General features: G+C 37.3%; 1 protein-coding gene across 3 annotated transcripts in view; it reads left to right on the forward strand.

Annotated features, from left to right (window-relative positions):
• Positions 1-20,090, forward strand: part of KIAA1958 (KIAA1958 ortholog) — a 161,355-nt gene that overhangs the window by 56,990 nt on the left and 84,275 nt on the right. For all 3 annotated transcript variants that reach the window (XR_006710213.1, XM_045468873.1, XM_045468872.1), the window contains exon 2: positions 13,354-14,548. Coding sequence is in view for 2 of the 3 variants with exons in the window: in XM_045468873.1 (XP_045324829.1) it covers positions 13,378-14,548 (1,171 nt within the window). In the remaining variant the exon portion in view is untranslated. The remainder of the gene's footprint in view (positions 1-13,353; positions 14,549-20,090) is intronic.

Here is a 20,090-nt window from a genome sequence, read left to right on the forward strand (position 1 = left end):
CCTTAATGTCATTCAGTATTTGTTGAAAGAAAGGATGCCACTGAAAATACCATATGATTTCTCTTAAAAGAAATTCAGGGACCAAAGTTTTAAGGTGGCTGCACAATAGGTCCTATGGCTGCTCTAAGGCCTATTTGCATGATTCCTAGGGATGTCTGGGTAGCTAGGCCTTGTTCTGTTATGCTGCTCTAAATTTAGTGGGTACTTTGATGAATCTTTGTTATTCTAAGGTGTCTGAGAAAGTTAAATGAAGACCTTATTCTTGACTGAGTATACCACTGTGTGCTCTCTGGGTCTCATGCCTTCACAAGGGTACCATGCCAAATTGTATGTTATATTGTAGACCATCGAAATGGGGAAAAGAGTCTGATTTTAGGTGAACAATTATCAGGTGATTATTCTAGGCATTTTACGGTATGAATTAATTTAATCCTTACAGTAACACTATGATGTTGGGATTATTCTTAGCATAATTTTACAGATTAGCAAACTAAGGTACAGAGAGGTAAAGTAACTTGCCCAAGGTCACAGCAAACGGCAGAGTTAGGATTTAAGTTTTGTCTGTCTGGCAGCAGAGTCCCATGTACTGTCCCATCTTACATGGAAGTGGTCCCTCATACACATCCAGGATAGTCTGTATACAGAACTTCTTCAGTTTTACGCATATTACGATAGGGCTTGGGGGAAAGCAGTTGAGTTTGTAGAAAGTTTCATGTGACCCTCATCTTATCAGACTTATCTGTAACTCTACCAGTGAGGCCCTTTTGGGAGACTCAAAAGCTTTTATCAGTCATGGAGAATGTTGCTGATACTCTGTTTTCTGCCTGATTGACCTGATTTCCTTCTGTAGCCATCCTCCTATAAATCTTGTTTTGATTTACCAAGTCTCATCTCTCAGGTAACCTGAACATTGACACTTGCCAAATGGTGTCTGTGCAATCACAGTTTAAGTTCATAACCTTTCATTCCCTTTCATCTTAATTTCTTATATAAATGTTCAAAGAAATAAAAACATAGGGAGAAAATTGTCACTGCTGAGATACAGGAAGGTTAGCCATGAATTGGCTAGGTAATATGCCTCTTTCTTCCCCCCAGTAACCCCCATCCAGCTTTGAGTAAATCCCTAAATAATCTCAAACTCTTTGAGCTCAGAGTTCATGGAGCTATTGTTAGTGTTATTTTGTATATTCAGTTTTTATTTTCTATGATTGTGCAGAAATGTTCATAGCTGTTTTGTATTTGCAGTTTTCTTTCTTTCTTTCTTTCTTTCTTTCTTTCTTTCTTTCTTTCTTTCTTTCTTTCTTTCTTTCTTTCTTTCTTTCTTCTTTCTTTCTTTCGTTCTTTCTTTTCTTTCTTTCTTTCTTTCAATTTTTAAAATTTATATCCAAGTTAGTTAGCATATAGTGCAATAATGATTTCAGGAATAGAATCCAGTGATTCATCCGCTACATATAAAACCCAATGCTTATCCCAACAAGTGTCCTCCTTAATGCCCTTTGCCCATTTAGCTCATCCCTCCACCCACAACCCCTCCAGCAACCCTCAGTTTGTTCTCTGTATTTCAGCGTCTCTTATGTTTTGTCCTCCTCCCTTTTTTTATATTATTTTTGCTTCCCTTCCCTTCTGTTCACTTGTTCTGTATCTTAAATTCCACATATGAATGAAATCATATGATATTTCTCTTCCTCTGACTAATTTTGCTTAGTGTAATACACTCTAGTTCCATCCACGTTGTTGCAGATGGCAAGATTTCATTCTTTTTGATTGCTTGGTGATACTCTATCATATATATATATCACATCTTCTTTATCCATTCATCTGTCGACAGACATTTGGGCTCTTTCCATACTTTGACTATTGTCGATAGCACTGCTATAACCATTGGGGTGCATGTGCCCCTTTGAAACAGCACATCTGCATCCTTTGGATAAATAACCTAGCAGTGCAATTGTTGGATTTTAGGGTGGCTCTATTTTTTGAGGAACCTCAGTACTGTTTTCCAGAGTGGCTGCACCAGTTTGCATTCCCACCAGCAGTGCAGAAGGGTTCCTCTTTTTCCACATCCTCACTAGCATCTGTCATTGCCTGAGTTGTTAATTTTCGCCATTCTGACTGGTTTGAGGTTGTATCTCATTGTGGTTTTGATTTGTATTTCTCTGATGATGAGTGATGTTGAGCATTTTTTCATGTGCCTGTTAGCCATCTGGATGTCTTCTTTGGAAAAATGTCTATTCATGTCTTTTGCCCATTTCTTCACTGGATTATTTGTTTTTCAGGTGTTGAGTTTGAGAAGTTCTTTATAGTTTTTGGATACTAGCCCTTTATCTGACATGTCATTTGCAAATATCTTCTCCCATTCCATTGGCTGCCTTTTAGTTTTGCTGATTGTTTCCTTAAATCATTTCTTTTATCAGTCTCTTTATGCTCATCTATATATCCAACTATTTGATACCTCCTTTTGGGTGTTTTAAAAGCACCTCAAAGTAACATAACAAAAATCAAACCTTTTCTCAGTGGCCAAGTCAGAATCTATAACTTCTTTCTTCCTCTCACTACCCTTATCCAATCTTTCATCTTCTACCTCTTACTCGATTTTCAAGTATGTCCCCTTCTTTCCATCCTTCTGCTACTATCCAAGGCACATTACCACTATATCTTACCTGAATTGCTGCATTATCTTTCCTGACGGGATTCCTGCCTTGCAGTCTTGATCTCTTCAACTATAATCAGAATTATGATTCTGAAGTCACTTCATTACTTACAACCATGTAATACTTTTTAAATTATCTCTATAATAAAGTCAAGTCTTGTACATGATCTATAAGACCATCATGATCCAGCCCTTCCCTACTTTTTCAGACATACTCCCCACCCCAGAGTAGAATTAGCCATTATCCCCATATATGGAACTTCTGTTGTACCACATTCAATTACTTGACTTACGTACTGGTCAACTCTCAGTTTCTTGGAGTCAAGAACTCTGGTCTTATTTCTCTTTATTTTTGGAATGCCTTACACAGTGTGTATTAGGTTTCCTAGGACTGCCCAACAAGTGACACAAGTGAATGGCTTAAAACAACAAAAATGAGGGGTGTCTGGGTGACTCATTCGGTTAAGCATCTGACTCAATATTGGCTCAGGTCGTGATCTTGCCATGGTGAGATCGAGCCCATGTCAGGCTGAGCTCGCACTCTCTCACTTTCTCAAAATAAATAAACTTTAAAACAACAACAACAACAAAAATGTATTGTTTCATAGTTCAGTCTAGAAGTCCTAAATCAAGGTGTTGGCAAAATCATGTTCCTTTTGAAACCTATAGGGTAATCTTTCCTTCCTCTTCCTAGCTTCTAGTAGTTTGCTTTCAACCTTTGGTGTTCCTTGGCTTGCAGCTGCATAACTCTAATCTGTGCTGTCACATGGCTTTCTCCCTGTGCCTGTCTTCATGTGGCTGTCTCCTTATAAGGACACCAGTCATAATGGATTAGGGATCCCGTTTACATCTGTATGACTTCATGAAAACTTAACCAATTACATCTGCAATTATAGGTTTTTTTTTTTAATATTTATTTTATTTTGGGAGAGAGAGAGAGAGATGGGGAGGGGCACAGAGAGAGGGAGAGAGAATCCCAAGCAGGCTCCATGCTGTCAGTGCAGAGCACGATGCGGGGCTTGAACTCATGAACAGTGAAATTATGACCTGAACCAAAATCAAGAGTCATATACTTAACCAACTGGGCAACCTAGGCGCCCCTATAAGTTATCTTATGGTCACATTCTGAGGTACTGGGATTTAGGACTAAAACATATCTTTACGGCGGGTGGGGTGGCACAAATCGGTCTATAACACAGTATTTAGCATGTAATATGTACTTAATAGATGTTTACTGAATTGAAATATAAATGAAATACATGTTATATATTCATGGTATAGAATTAAAACTTTTTTATATTATGATTTTTTAATTTACTAGGTGCGAAGTATCTTTTAGATTTGTCTGTTTCCAAAAATTACATCATGGATTGCATGGTACTTATAACATTTGAAAATTAATAACTGTATTAAAGTAAAAGCAAATATCATATAATCTGAATTATTTATTTGGTTTCTTGTTTATTTTTATTTTTATTTTTTAATGTTTATTTTTGAGATAGGGACAGACAATGCGATTGGAGCAGGGATAGAGAGAGAGGGAGACACAGAATCCAAAGCAGGCTCCAGGCTCTGAGCCGTCAGCACGGAGCTCGACACGGGGCTCGAACCCACAAACCACAAGATCATGACCTGAGCCGAAGTTGGTCATTTAGCCCACTGAGCCACCCAGGCGCCCCTGAAATCTTTATTTGTAAGCTCACTTTTTAAAAAATGCTTCTTTATTTTTGAGAGAGAGAGCATAAGCAGGGGAGGGGCAGAGAGAGAGAGAGAGAGAAAGAGAATCTGAAGCAGGCTTTGCGCTGTCAGTGAAAAGCCTGACGTGGGGCTCGAACCCACAAACTGTGAGATCATGACCAGAGCCAAAGTTGGATGCCCAATGCACTGAGCCACCCAGGTGCCCCTGTAAGCTTACTTTTAATGTTTGTGCTAATTTATGTAACTTACGTATACATTTTTTAAAATAATAGATGGGTCTTACATTTTGGAAAGCACATTTCAGGCCTCAGTAGGAATAAATATGCTTTCCCTGTCCTTTCACTGTGGTTTTATAAGTAGTATCTTCTGGGGCGCCTGGGTGGCTCAGTCGGTTAAGTGTCCGACTTCAGCTCAGGTCACGATCTCGTGGTCTGCGAGTTTGAGCCCCGCGTCGGGCTCTGGGCTGATGGCTTGGAGCCTGGAGTCTGCTTCCGATTCTGTGTCTCCCTCTCTCTCTGCCCCTCCCCCGTTTATGCTGTGTCTCTCTCTGTCTCAAAAATAAATAAACGTTAAAAAAAAATTTTTTTTTTAAAAAGTAGTATCTTCTTTCTGTACATTTTTATGCATTAATGTTGAAACTTTTTTCTTTAGACTTTTTTTGGTAAAATTCCAGTTGTTTGAATATTTTCTATATGTAGCATATGTAATAAATTGCATCCTTTAATGAAAATATGGGGAAATTAGGACTGAATGATCTACTTTTTAGATTCTAAGAGTTGTAGTTAATGGAATAATAAAATAGGAAGTATGTGTCATTCTCAGTAAGTAAGAAAAACATAGAAACCTTGTCTCTGGCTTTTTAAAGGAACTATACTTCCCATGTTGTTTTTTTCTTTTGTTTCTAGCTTTGTTCATCACTGGTCTGTTAGTTGAGACATCATCAGTGCTTTTTAGACCATACCCACATTTCCTTAGATGGCAATGAAAATTACATAGGGGATCTCCTGAAAGAAGGTAGCAATGTTGAGTGTGTTTAATTTTGATGGATACGTTCTTCATCCCTGGATTATTTATATTCCATTAGCAATTGATGGAGTCAAGTTTATCAAATTTTTTATGGCTCTTGCTTTTTGCAACCTAACAAACCTGTGCCTACCCCAAGGTCACAGATACTAAAAAAATTCTTCTGGAATTTTTTTAGTTGTAGGTTTCAGATTAGGTTTAAGGTCCATTTTGAGTTAACTTTTTAGATTTATTTTTGAGAGAGAGAGAGCCAGAGTGTGAATGGGGGAGGGGCAGAGAGAGAGGGAGACACAGAATCTGAAGCAGGCTTCAGGCTCTGAGCCGTCAGCACAGAGCCAGACGTGGGGCATGAACCCACAAACCGCAAGATCATGACCTGAGCTGAAGTCTGATGCTTAATCAACTTAGCCACGTGGGGGCTCCCATTTTGAGTTAATTTTTATGTGTGGTTTAACTGAAGGTTTTGTTTTGTTTTTGTTTTTAATGGCTGTCTAATTGATTTAGCATTATATTTTGAAAATTTTTTCCTCTCCTACTGAATTGCCTTTGCCTTTGTTGAAAATCAATTAACCAAATATGTGTGGGTCTGTTTCTGAGCACCCATTCTGTCCCATTGATGTATGTGTCTATTCTTTTGTCAGGATCCCATGATCTTGATTACTATAGCTTGAAATTATTCTAAGCCTCAAAACCAGGTATAGTGAGTCCTCCAACTTTATTCTTATTTAAAGATTTTGCTTTGGTTATTCGAGATCCTTTGCATTCCTATATAAATTTTAGAATCACCTTGTCTGTTTCTTCTAAAAAAGCCAACTGGAATGTTGATTGGAATTGCATTGAATAGATATATCAGTTGATAATAATACCAACCTAACAATACCTAACAATTGAATCTTTCAATCCACAAATATAGTATTTATCTGTATTTATGTCACATTTAATTTCTCTAATCAGTGTTTTGTTGTTTTTAGTTATAGAAGTCTTGGACATCTTTTGTTAGATTTATTCCTAGGTATTTAATACTTTTGGCACTACCATAAATAGAATTTTTAAAAATTTAATTTTCTAATATTTTGTTGTTAGTATGTAGAAAATAATTGATTTTTAAAACTATTAATGTTCTATCTTACTACTTTGCTAATAAATTCATTTATGAGTTCTAGCAGTTTCATGAATTCTCTGGAATTTTCTACATAAACAGTATCATCTACATGTAAAACAGTTTTATTTCTGTTCTAATTTTTCTACCTTTTATTTCTTTTTATTGCATTATTTCAGTGGCACTGATCTCTAGTATGATGTTGAATAAGTGATGAAAGTGAGCATTCAGAATACTGATCTTGGGAGAAGATGATTCAGCCTTTTACATTAAGTTTAATATTAGCTGTAGATTTTTTACAGCTATCCTTTATGAGTTTGAGGAAATTCCTACTAATATTAGCTTACTAAGAGATGTTTCAGGGTTTTTTTGTTTTGTTTTTGGTGGGTTTTTTTTTTTTGTTTTTTTGTTTTTTTTGGGAGAGAGTGTGAGTGGGGGAGAGGGGCAGAGGAAGAGAGAGAGAATCTTAAGCAGGCTGTATGCTCAGCGCAGAGCTTAACATGGGGCTTGAATCCAGAACCCTGGGATCATGACCTGAGCTGAAATCAAGACACTCAACTGGCTGAGCCACCCAGGTGTCCCTAAGCATTTTTAATTGTAAATGAATATTTAATTTTGTCATGTGCTTTGCATCTTTTGAGATGATCATGTGGATTTTTTTCTTCTGTGGACTGTTAATATGTTGAATTATATTGGTGGAGTTTTGAATGTTCAGCCAACCTTGCATTCCTAGGATAAGTCTTACTTGGTCATGATGTATTATTACCCATTTTATATATTGTTAGATTCATTTCGGTAATGTTTTGTAAGCTTTTTTTTTTTTGTATAAAATAAGGATGTTTGTCTGTAACTTTCTTTATTGTAGTACCTTTCTCAGGTTTTTGTTATTAGGGTTATGTTGTTTTCCTCAGACAAGTTGGGTAGTGCTCCCTTCTCCTATTTTTTGAAAATATTTGCATCATTTTGGTATTATTTCTTCCTTGAATGTGTGATAGAATTTATCAGTGAAATATTTTTTTTGGAGAGGATTTTTTTTTTAGCATTCAACTTCTTTTATAGATATATGACTACCAAGATTTTCTGTTTTTTCTTGTGTCAATTTTATCATCTATCAGCAATTGACATTTAGTGGCATTCCAACAACACCACACTAAATCCTTTGAAAGGTTCAGAATCTTATAAAAAAAATTTTTTTTTAATGTTTATTTTTGAGACAGAGAGAGACGGAGCATGAACAGGGGAGGGTCAGAGAGAGAGGGAGACACAGAATCCAAGGCAGGCTCCAGGCTCTGAGCTGTCAGCACAGAGCCTGATGCGGGGCTTGAACTCACGGATGGTGAGATCATGACCTGAGCCGAAGTCAGACGCTTAACTGACTGAGCCACCCAGGTGCCCAAGGTTCAGAATCTTATAAAGAGAGAGACTGTAATGGCTGTGGGCAGATTGTTGGAACTGAAGTGAGGTGAAAGCCAACTAGACATTCACTGGTATTTGGCTGGTATTCATTGGTACTTTGTCAGGTTTTCTAAGAATGGCATAATCTTTTCATACCCCCCCCCCTTTTTTTTTCCTGTAAGAAGTTTTTCTCAAACTTTTGAAAGAAAAACATTTTCATGGACTGTCCTTAGCCCAGTGCTGCCTTAAGTCATTTTTGTCATAATGTTATTTAAATATGTATAAACATAAAATTTATGCTTATAGTTCTGAGACAGCTGTAAACCAAAATAATCACACAAATTCAACCAAAGTTAAACTATAAAACCAACATAAACTCAAATTAACATTAATGTGATAGGAAACCAGATTGGAGACAATATCTTTCTACTTTTATATCAGAAGCAGTGTAGTATGTTAATTTTAAGAGCATAGACTCTGGAGAAAGACTAAGGGTCAAACTTTGGCTCTACCACTACTTTGTTCAAGTGACTTAGTGTACTTATTCATAAAATGAGGGTAATAATTTAGTTAATTTATTGGGAGTATTACTATAGTTAGGATATTGGTATGTCAAGTCTTAGAATAGTGCCTGGAAATTAATAATGTCCAATAAGTATTAGCTGTAATAATAATTAGTTTCATATTACTGAAACCTTAATGATTGGTGTTGGATTTAATAGTAGAATGTCTGACTTTATATTTAATGGGTTTCTGATTTGGCTTTAATAGTATGAATCCTAATATATAGAATGTTTGCTTCCCTAAGTTAACATATAAAGTGTTGATAATAACTTTATAGCTTTGTTTGCAAATTTAGGGTAACCAGATCTCATACTTAACCTAAACTCTGCTAGTCAGGGCTCTTTGAGTTTGTTTTTAATCAAGTGTCACGTGATAACTCCTAATCCGTGTGCCTAATCCAATCATAGCCCATATGAATATGGGAAAATACTGTCTGAAGTTATTTTTAATTCTTGAAAATGTAGAAAAAGCATTATTTTTCAGCATAGAGCTTATCATCAGACTGTTGAAGGAGATCAGTAGGTTCTTGAAAGGATTTATTTTTAGCACCTTGGAAATACCCTAATTGTCTTATTGATTCTATTTTTATTAAATTTAGAATATATTGCAGCATATTGATAGTTATTCCTTGGCAGCTTGGACTCAATCCATTTAATTACCCTAAATATCAGCTAATTATGCTCTCTTATAACTGTATTGGTTAACATTGGTTGCCTGGCTGAAATATATTAATAGTGATACTGGAAAAATATTTTCACTTTATCATACTCAAGAAAAGTTTAAGAGCCTCTTCATAAGATTGCTAGTGAATTTCAGAATGTAATAAAAGTGACTTCTGATTACTGTCTATTGATTCTTAAAGGTTGGTTATTATTATAGAATTAAGTGGATAAGCTTTTAACAAAATTTGAAATTTTATCTACTTTGTCTTTTATTATAATTTTTTTTTCCGGCTTGTGGGACCTTCAGTAAAGGTACTTATTTTACTACTGTAGCTTTTACTTATACAATAAGTTCTTTGGAGTTCTACATGCTTATACAATTTTATGTTTGGATTCTGTCACATTTTTATCTGTTTGAACTGTTACAACGTCCTTAGTCAAATATTGTGCCATAATGTATGTTATTTTCTTTCTATGAACATATATATTTATTTCAACTCCTTTTTATTTTCTCATTACCCTGTGACACTTAAAGTGGTATATTGCTTCACCATCACATATGCCATTTTCATGACGTCAAATCATGATTGCCTTTCATCTGAAAATTAATGCAAAAGAGAATTTTTGTATTTATATCTGCTAAAAAGGAAACAGCATGAACGGGTCTCCCAACAAATTGGAAGTTGAGTCATGTCACTTTAGGTGATTATGGACAATAATGTGAGTATAGATGCAAAGGCAATACTCGGATGTAATGTGATTATTTAGATGACTCATGATATGCTTAAAATAATCATATTTTTATAGAATCAAAATAAAACATTTTGGAATAGAATTATAGACTTCCCAAGAATTTGTTTGTGGAGTCCAGTCTGAGAAACAATTGTACTGGGGCATGGTGCAGAGAAATTGAAGGATTCTGCTCTGAGGTTCCAAAAACCAGAGATGAATGTTATTTTTTGTGTGTCAGGTAGTAGTTGAGTTCAGCTGTATGTAATTAAATACTCCAACAACAGTGGCTTAAGCAAGGTAAGGGGCTCATCTTTCCTTATGTAATAAAGAGTCCTAGATAGTCCAGAGTTGATGTCATGGCTTTATGATGTCAACAGGGACCCAGCCTCCTTCTGGCTATTCTCTCCCATCTTTAAGTTCTTATTTCATGCTCCCATTATGGCCTCTATTGCCATATGGAGCTCCAACCATCATGTCCTTGTTCTAGTCGGGAAGAAAGAGAAGGACAAAGGGCAAAAGAAAAAAAGGCAAAAACTGGACAAGTCTGTTTTTCAGAAGGCTTTCCCAAACCCTACTCAGTGGCTTTTTTTTTTTTTTTAACATATTATTGCCCAGAACTGTGTTATATGACAATTCCTATTTCAAGGGAAGCTGGGAAATATGTTTTAGGTAAGCATATTGCTGCCCCTACAAATTGGGACTTTCTGTAAGGAAAATGAGACAATGGATACTGGATAGGCAAATAGGCTCTGTCATACCAATTAAATATAGACATTAAGAAACTTAAAAAACAAAAATAAAAAACCTCAGGCCTTCTTGCTTTGTGTGTGTGTGTGTGTGTGTGTGTGTTTATTTTTGAGAGCGAGACAGCGCGTGAGTGGGGGAGGGGCAGAGAGAGGGGGGACAGAGGATCCAAAGTGGGCTCCATGCTGATAGCAGCAAGCCCAGTGCGGGACTTGAACTCAAGAACCGTGAGATCATGACCTGAGCCAAAGTCAGATGCTCAGCCAACTGAGCCACCCAGGCGCCCCTTTCTTTTTTTTTAATTTTGTAATTTTAAGTTCAATATAGTTAATGCAGTTTTATATTAGTGTTAGGTGTACAATATAGTGATTCAGCAATTTTGTACATTACTCAGTGCTCATTGTGTTAATTGTAGCAGTCTTTCTCTTTTCTCTGCATTTTTACTTTAAAGTTATATGAAACAAATAAAAATAAGTCCCTAAATTCCTAAAGTATGAAGGGAACATAAAGATCATATAGTCCTGACGTTTTAGCTTAGAGGTAATCTATGATTTGTTTGAGGCCACAGACTCAGGTTCCAGGACTAGAAATGAAGTTCCCAACTCCTATGCCAATAACTGTTCTTTCCATTTACTGTGCTGCTTCTTAAAATCTGGTTGCTCATGTATTAGTCTTCTGTACACAAGACAGCCGTGGTTTGGTTATACCACTGGCAAGAAAATCCTCTGTTCCCTTCAGTGATTACAATAAAGTGAAAGGAGGAGATTTCTTGTTTCTTATTTGAGGGTCTTTGAAAAAATATTTTTTTAAATGTTTATTTATTTAGAGAGAGAAAGAGCTTGAGGAAGGGAGGGGCAGAGAAAGAGGTAGTGAGAAGCCTGATACGGGACTTGAACTCATGAACTGTGAGATCATGACCTGAGCCAAAATCAAGAGTCATATGCTTAACTGACTGAGCCACCCAGGCACCCCTTTATTTGAGGGTCTTATGTGTTCACTTTGTTAGTGTTGATGGCACTGCCAGCATTTATATATTTATTCATTCATTCTTCATTCATTCACTCATCATTAACAGTAGATTATAAATTCTCAAGAGCAGGACCATATCGTATTAATCCCCAAGTAGGCCCTCATTGATGAATGCAAAATTATAGTTCCTGTCCTCAAGTAATTCTCAGTCATGTTTGGGAAACAGACAAGAATGTCAATGATAACAGTACAGAGATAACTCAGGAGATGATAGATGCACAAGTGAAAAGAATTTGAATACATTTTTGAGGCTGAAAGAAGTTCTGGAAAGACTTCAACAGGAGGTGGTCTCAAGTTCAGTTTTGAAAGGATTTTCCAGATGAATAAAGAAGAGGGCTGCATATCAAGACAAAGAACAAATTTTTAGAGGCCTAGTGGAGGGTGAGAAACTTTAGCGAAGAGGAGACCACAAAAAATGTGGGGAAATCCCATACTAGTAGGAAATGAGGTTTGAGAGGTTGGCTGTGGTCCTGACCACATCACAGAGGCCTCATAACATGTGAAAGGTTTCACTTTACCTAACTCTACTGATGAGGTGCCATGGAGATTCAAATGTGCCCTTTTGTATGACCACCTGACATTATAGTTAGACCTTGGTACCTCAGTGCAGAGCCCACCTACACTGAGGCACCACTTGTTACTCACAGCTACAGATGAACAGGACCGACTAACCACACATCAAGATCCTTGTTCCTCCTTCTCCACGCCCCTCATCCCAGTTCTCCCCAGGATCTCCCTTTTACTTGACCTTTCTAATCACATGCAGACTCCACGTGCCCCATTTTACTTTTCTTGCCCATCATCTTGTCCTCACTCTTACCCAGCCAAGGACTCATAACAAGTGATTCTTTCTGAAGTCTGTCCAATAAAGAATAGTTTATTCCTATTTGGTAGTTGGTTATCCTAGGGTGCCCAGGAGGCTCAGATGGTGGAACACACCAGACCCATCTTTTACCTCTAAATTGTGACATGAAAGGCAGTATTTCAGGAATTTCAGACAGCAAGGAGGCAGAAAGCCTGTTCCTAAGATTTGGTTAGAGTCCCGGCACCTGGCCCACCCATCCTTGCTTCTGATCTACAGACTGCCTGCAACCCAGATCCCAGCAGGTGCACTCTAGTGGCTCTCCTCCCAGTCCATTCTCCTTTCTCTATTAGACTTTTCTTCTGCACTTCAGCACTTGATTCTTTCCTTGGACTCTTAGTTGCATCATTGCTTTCTGGTGCCCAGCAGAGGATTGACTTCCCTTCTGTAACTCATCCTAGAATGGATCTCAGCCTTTGTTGTTTCTGCCTTCAGTAATGAAGTTTCTGAGGGCAGAGTGTAAAGTTGGAAGTGCATTTTCTTGGTTAATACAAATAATGCGTACATTTTACTCTTAAGGGGCTGACTAAGCCTCTTTTTGTGACTTTGGAAGTAAAATGTACCATGACAAACTTCACCTCTTTTTTATTGCTTGTTTTTTTTTTCTTTCCCACATTTTTTCTTATGCAGATATTACTTTTTATGTAGATATTATAACATTGAAGGAAACGGACAAAAATCTTCCTGTTTCACAGCCATAAGGCATCAACTGTTTTTTACTTTTCCCTGTATTCTCTTCCAGTCCCTGCCCATGTGCAGCAATATTAACTAGATAAAGTTTTGAAGTGCATTTCTTTTTTATGCCACATGATCATAGTTCAAGGATATTGAAATGATGGAGATACGGGAATATCTTGGGTAATAATGGCTTCTTATTTTGATTATTTCCCTTTAGGAAAGACACTGCTGATCCTGTAACATGGAGGATTGCCTTCATACCTCATCTGAGAATCTGTCCAAATTGGTCAGCTGGGCCCACAGCCATGGGACCATTTGCAGCCTCATTCCAAACCTGAAACACTTGCTTTCAGAAGGTTCCCATGGGAACCTCACAGCAATGTGGGGCTGTAGTGCTGGCCATGCTTATCACTGGCCATTGACAGCTACTTGCAGAGCTGGGTCCCAAGAAAGGGTCTGTTTCCAGGATAACAGAAGTTTTAACTCTGATAGTCCCAGTATAATCGGAGTGCCCTCCGAGACACAAACTAGCCCTGTTGAAAGGTACCCTGGGAGACCAGTGAAAGCGAAGCTAGACTGTAATCGGACCAGAGACTCTTGTGACTTCTCTTATTGCAGTGAGCCCTCTGAACTGGATGAAGCTGTTGAAGAATATGAAGATGAAAACACCCTGTTTGACATGGTTTGTGAGTCTTCTGTTACAGATGAGGATAGTGACTTTGAACCCCAAACCCAAAGGCCTCAAACCATTGCTCGAAAAAGGCCTGGAATAGTTCCATCTTCTCTCCATTCCAGCTCCCAAGCTCAAATGGTTGATGAATGCAGCAATGATGTCATCATTAAGAAAATCAAACAAGAGATTCCCGAGGATTATTACATTGTGGCGAACGCAGAGCTGACTGGAGGGGTAGACGGACCAGCCCTGTCATTGACACAGATGGCAAAACCCAAGCCTCAGAGTCATGCTGGTCCCTCTTGTATAGGGTCTGCTAAGCTGATTCCCCATGTAACATCTGCCATCAGCACAGAGCTGGACCCACATGGTGTGTCTGCATCCCCCTCTGTGATGTCCAGACCGATCGTCCAGAAGACTGCCAGGGTATCTCTGGCTTCACCAAACAGAGGACCTCCCAGTGCCCATGGCACAAACCAGCAGGTGGCCATGCAGATGCCTGTGAGCACTTCCCATCCTAATAAACAGATCAGCATCCCTTTGTCTGCCCTGCAACTGCCTGGACAAGATGACCAAATTGCTTCTGAAGAGTTCCTGCCCCATCTGCCCAGCCAGGTCTCCTCTTGTGAGGTAGCTCTTTCTCCCTCAGTTAACACAGAGCCAGAAGTGAGCTCCAGTCAGCAGCAGCCCCCAGTTGCTCCAACCATAACCACTGAGGCCACAGCACAGTGCATACCAGGTATGGCACATGAGGTGACAGAGAGTCCCTCATCCATGTACGTCAGAGAATTCTGCGCCGTCAACACTTATGAAACCATTGGCTCAGTTTGCTAGAATTCAGGCCTTTGTTATTCTCAGAAAGATAGAAATAATGAAATATATGACATCCAGGTGTTACTCTAAAGGAAATTCATCTGAATTAAGGCCATCCATCCAGTCAGTGTACCTCAGGGCTGAGAGGACAGCTGTAGGATTGTGCTGTTGATATTGCATGGCTAGATTTAAGGTTTGTATCTGATCTTAAGCTGAACTTTATATAGCAGAGTTATCTTTGAAAAAAAATTTGTCTCCTATCAGTATCAAAGTATTTGATTGCTGTTTGAAGCCAAAAATGATGTTGGGTTAGACAAATAATGACAATAGAACTGGCGCTTTTCCTTTATTATTTGTCTGAACCATCTTGGCATTTCTATTCATTTTAGTTGGTGTGGCAGTTTAGAACAAGGTTTTTAAAAAGCAATAAATAATTCTAGAAGAAATATTTTATCTTTTATCTCATAATTTAAAATAACTTGCATTCCTGGAATACATGGGCCTAACTCAGCGGATGAGAGGGGAGGGAAATAATCATATGAGGTCTCTATTGGTTATTCTGATATTCTGATATTCTGTAATTCTCACGTTCAGTTCTTATTTAATCTGGGATATTATTATATAAAGGGGGCTTGGGTGTTGCGTGTTTGGATCCATTATTCAAATGTAATAGGCCAGAAGTAGAAACATGGATAAGGATGACAGATATGTAGAACAGAGAGTAGAGAAAGCAGAAATTTGTGGCACATTTTGGTTTCATTTTAATTCCTCTCAAGGAAGTCCTGTATTTTGGGAAAAGTCTCCTAGAATCCTGTGGTACCTGTGCCTTTACCCAATTTATGATTTTCCTGCGATAGCCCTGGTGTTATTAATAAAATACACAATGAAAATATCCATATCCTGACTAAGAATTATGCTTTTCAGTTTATTCATTTTTCCTTCTTTTTAAAGTAACAGCTTTATCAAGATATAATTCACATACCATAAAATATACTCTTTTAAAGTATACAGTCCAGTGGCTTCAGGTATATTTACAGAGTTGTGCAGCCATTACCACCATATAATTCAAAACCCTGTCATCACCCCAGAAAGGAGCCCATGCTTATCAGCAGTCTCTCTTTCCCTCCTCCCAGCCCATCAACCACTAATCTACTTTATGTCTCTATGGATTTGTCTTTTGTGCTCATTTCATGTAAATGGAATCATACCGTGTGGCCTTTTGTGACTGCCTTCTTGCAATTAGCTACTTTTTTAAATGTTAATTTATGTTGTAGCATGTATCAGGATTTCTTTTTATTACCAAATAGTACTTCATTATATGGATATACCTTATTTTGTTTTCCTATTCATCAGCTGGTGGGCATTTAGGTTGTTTTTATTTTGGGGCTGTCATGAGTAATACTGTTAATAACATTCATATACAAGTTTTTGTGTGGACATATAATTTCATTTCACTTGGGCAACTACCTAGAAGTGTAATTGCTGGGTGTATGATAACTCTATGCTTAATTTTTTGAGGAACTGCCAAACTGTTTTCCAAAGTACCTCTGCCATTTTACAATCACCAACAATGTTAAAAGGTTCCTGTTCCTTAATGTGCTCACCAGTACTTGTTATTTTCCATTAAAAAAAATTCATCCTATTAGATGCATGAAATAGTATCTCATTATGGTTTTGATTTCCATTATTCTAATGACTAATGGTGTTAATTGAACTTTTAAAAGTTTTACTTCAATCATTTAATAACAATATGGTCTTTGGCTAATCCTGGCATAATTTAGACATGTTATTTTTATTAGGCTGGTGAAGTATTTGTACTAGGTAGGAAATCTGACTCTTGATACATATAGGATATAAGTAGTAGTACTTTTTCACTTAAATAAATAGTTGTATCTAGTTTATTTGTGTCCCCTCCCCCCCTTTTTTAATATAAATTAGGAGACTTGGCCTGACAGAGTTTTCTGCATTCCCACTTAATTTATATTTGAGGTTAGAATTCAGAAATGTATTTTGCACAGTGGTCCAGTATACCAAAACAGCTTAGTAAGACTGTTATATTACATATCCTTCCATGAACTTACCCAGCATCCTTCCGCTAATGTACCACAGCTTAGTAATTGTATTATCCCCTCCACTAACTTACCCCAGATTTTCTTGTATCTGCCTAGTGGATAAGGAATGAGACATCAAGGCTCTTTACTAAATAAAATATGAATATCTTATTATATAATTGTTTTTGAAAAGAAATTCAGCCTATTTGAAAAAAATATTTTAATCTATTTATTTTTATATAGATTACATTCTCTTAGGCTTTTTTCTTTTCTTAATGAAATTGTTTTTTTTTATATAGCTATAAAAGCAGGTATGGCCAAGTACAGCACATAATGAATACAATCGTAAACTGTGATTTAGCTTTACTCTAGCAAGGAGAATTGGTTTGGCTTGGAATTGAACCTTTAAGAAAAACAGTATAAAGAACTGGTAATGGGAATTTCCTAAGGAATCATTTTGATGTTTTTTTGATCCGTTGTTCTTTGGAAGGATATTATATTGCTAAGATATCATTAGCTAAAGAAACACTATTTATACTGGAAACATCACTGGAACAAATAATCTGATTGACATTTTTCTTTTGTGAACGTTACGTAGACTTAAATTTACCATTGTTCTATAGAGCCCAATTAGGCTCTGTGCTCTAACGCTTTTATTTACTTGTTTTGCATATTTATTGCAGTGGGTAGTCTTTATTCTAAACATAGATTTTTTTTAAATTTAGAATTCAGCACATCCAAATGTATGCGAATGATTATGTACAGATGGACCTTACTCAGTTAATATATAAAGTGTACTTGGGACTAAGCAAAGAAGAAAGCTTTTGAAAAGAACTTGCTGTAAGCAAAATCAGGTACTCTTCTTAAGAAAACAGATGTTGGGGGCGCCTGGGTGGCTCAGTCGGTTGAGCGGATGACTTCGGCTCAGGTCATGATCTCGCGGTCTGTGAGTTCGAGCCCCGCGTCGGGCTCTGTGCTGATGGCTCAGAGCCTGGAGCCTGTTTCAGATTCTGTGTCCCCCTCTCTCTGACCCTCCCCCGTTCATGCTCTGTCTCTCTCTGTCTCAAAAATAAATAAACGTTAAAAAAACATTTAAAAAAAAAAAAAGAAAAGAAAACAGATGTTGTATAAGCTGGAGTTCTTATCAGATCATTGTAGAAATACTGCATATCTTTGAATAATATTTTTAAAATAAATAATCTGACAAATGACTATTGAGTCAACCAAAAACAGAGGAATTGTCTCATTTTACTTAGTTTTACTGATGCTATTTAAATTGTATTCTCTTAGTGTAAAGTCATCCTTATTTATGTTCAAAATTAAACAAACCAAAGTGATAAAATGTTAATCAAGGTATGGATAAAATTATTTTCATACCAACCCTGTTATACTGTTCAACCCAAATCTTAGCAAACAGTAATGAGGAAAGAGGACATATATTATTAAAAGAATTATTAACTATCTCCCAGTGGCTTAGATTCCATTACATTTTGAGGTTTTTAAATGTAAATTTGGGGCATTTGTTATAAATTTAAATCTCTATTGCATTGTGAGTTGGGTTTTTATGTGCATATTTCTCAAATACACACACATACACACGACTAACTTTATGATTTTGTACAAGGACCCCTTTTATTAATCAGCTTTTTCCCCAGAAGTTTTATAGTAGCAAGCAATCAACTTTTTCTTATCGGATTTATAATATATGTGTGTTTTTCTCTTGAAAATACACATCTTGGAGCACATGGTGGCTCAGTTGGTTAGGCTTCTGGCTCTTGATTTCAGCTCAGGTCATGATATCACATTTCCTGAGTTTGGGCCCTGCGTTGGGCTCTGTGCTGACAGTTTGGAGCCTGCTTGGGATTCTCTGTCCCTCTCTCTGTCTCTGTCTCTGTCTCTGTCTCTGTGCCTCTCTGCTCCTCCCCTGCTCACTCCTCTTCTCAAAAATAAAGAAATAAACATTAAAAGAAAGAAAATACACATCTTTAGTTTTTTCTAATAAATCGTATGTTCTATATATATATCGGAAATATTAACTCGGTCTATTTTTTTTAAGTTTTTATTTATTTTGAGAGAGAGCACACAAGTGGGGGGTGGGCGCAGAGAGAGAGAAAGAGAGAGAGAATCCCAAGCAGGCTCCACACTATTAGCATAGAGCCTGATGCAGTGCTTGAACTCACGAACTGCGAGATCGTGACCTGAGCCAGAACTAAGAGTTGGAGGCTTAACTGACTGAGTCACCTAGGCACCTCTCTCATAGTCTATTTTGTACATTGGAAATACATTTCTCTCTTTACTGTTAAAGTAATTTTGGTATAATTAAAGTAAGTTTGTTGATGGCATTTTTTAAGATGGATTTTCTTAATTTTTATGAAGGTTAATCTTTTTAAAAAAAATTTTTTTTTTTTCAACGTTTATTTGTTTTTTTTGGGACAGAGAGAGACAGAGCATGAACGGGGGAGGGGCAGAGAGAGAGGGAGACACAGAATCGGAAACAGGCTCCAGGCTCCGAGCCATCAGCCCAGAGCCCGACGCGGGGCTCGAACTCACGGACTGCGAGATCGTGACCTGGCTGAAGTCGGACGCTTAACCGACTGCGCCACCCAGGCGCCCCAGGTTAATCTTTTTAGCCTTTATTTAGTTATCATCTTTTCTGCCTTTGGTTATTTTGCTAAGGATGTCCTTTCCCTCCCTTGAGTCAGATAACTACCTGTATTTTACTCTGGTTCTTTTTTGGTCCCCCGCAACCCCATCCTGTCTCCTTTGTTTTTTTTACCTTTAACTCTGCAGTTAGAATATATTTTGGATTGGAACCTCACTTCATTATTTTTGCAGTTAGATGTTTCAGCATCATTCATTAAATAATTCCTGTTTATATATCACATTTTTGTTTATAATTGGGTCTGTTTGTAGATTTTCAATTCTGTTGTTGATCTCTTTTTCTTCTAATTTTTTATTATTTGAGTATTTTTTTTTTTTAAGATTTTTTTAAAAAGTAATCTCTGCACCCAACACAGGGCTTGGACTTAAAACCCTGAGGTCAGTAGTCACTCACTCCACCAACTGAACTAGCTAGGTTCCCCACTATTTGATTATATCTTATACAAAACAAAATGCATTCATAGAAAAAGAAGAGTATAATTTAAAGTATTTAATAGAATAGAATAGAATAGTATAATTTAAAGTATTTAATAGAATTTAGTAAGTTTTTTGTTTCTTAGATTTTTTTTTTTTGGGGTGGGGAGAGAGATCATGAGTGGGGGAGAAGGACAGAGGGAGAAAGAGAACCCCAAGCAGACTCCACACTCAGCGTGGAACCCAGCTCGGGCCCTGATCCCATGACCCTGGGATCATGACCTGAGCCAAAACCAAGAGTCCAACGCTTAACTGAGTGAGCCACCTAGTGCCCCAAGTTTA

Source organism: Leopardus geoffroyi, chromosome D4, assembly GCF_018350155.1.
Source record: "Leopardus geoffroyi isolate Oge1 chromosome D4, O.geoffroyi_Oge1_pat1.0, whole genome shotgun sequence".
NCBI lineage: Eukaryota > Metazoa > Chordata > Mammalia > Carnivora > Felidae > Leopardus > Leopardus geoffroyi.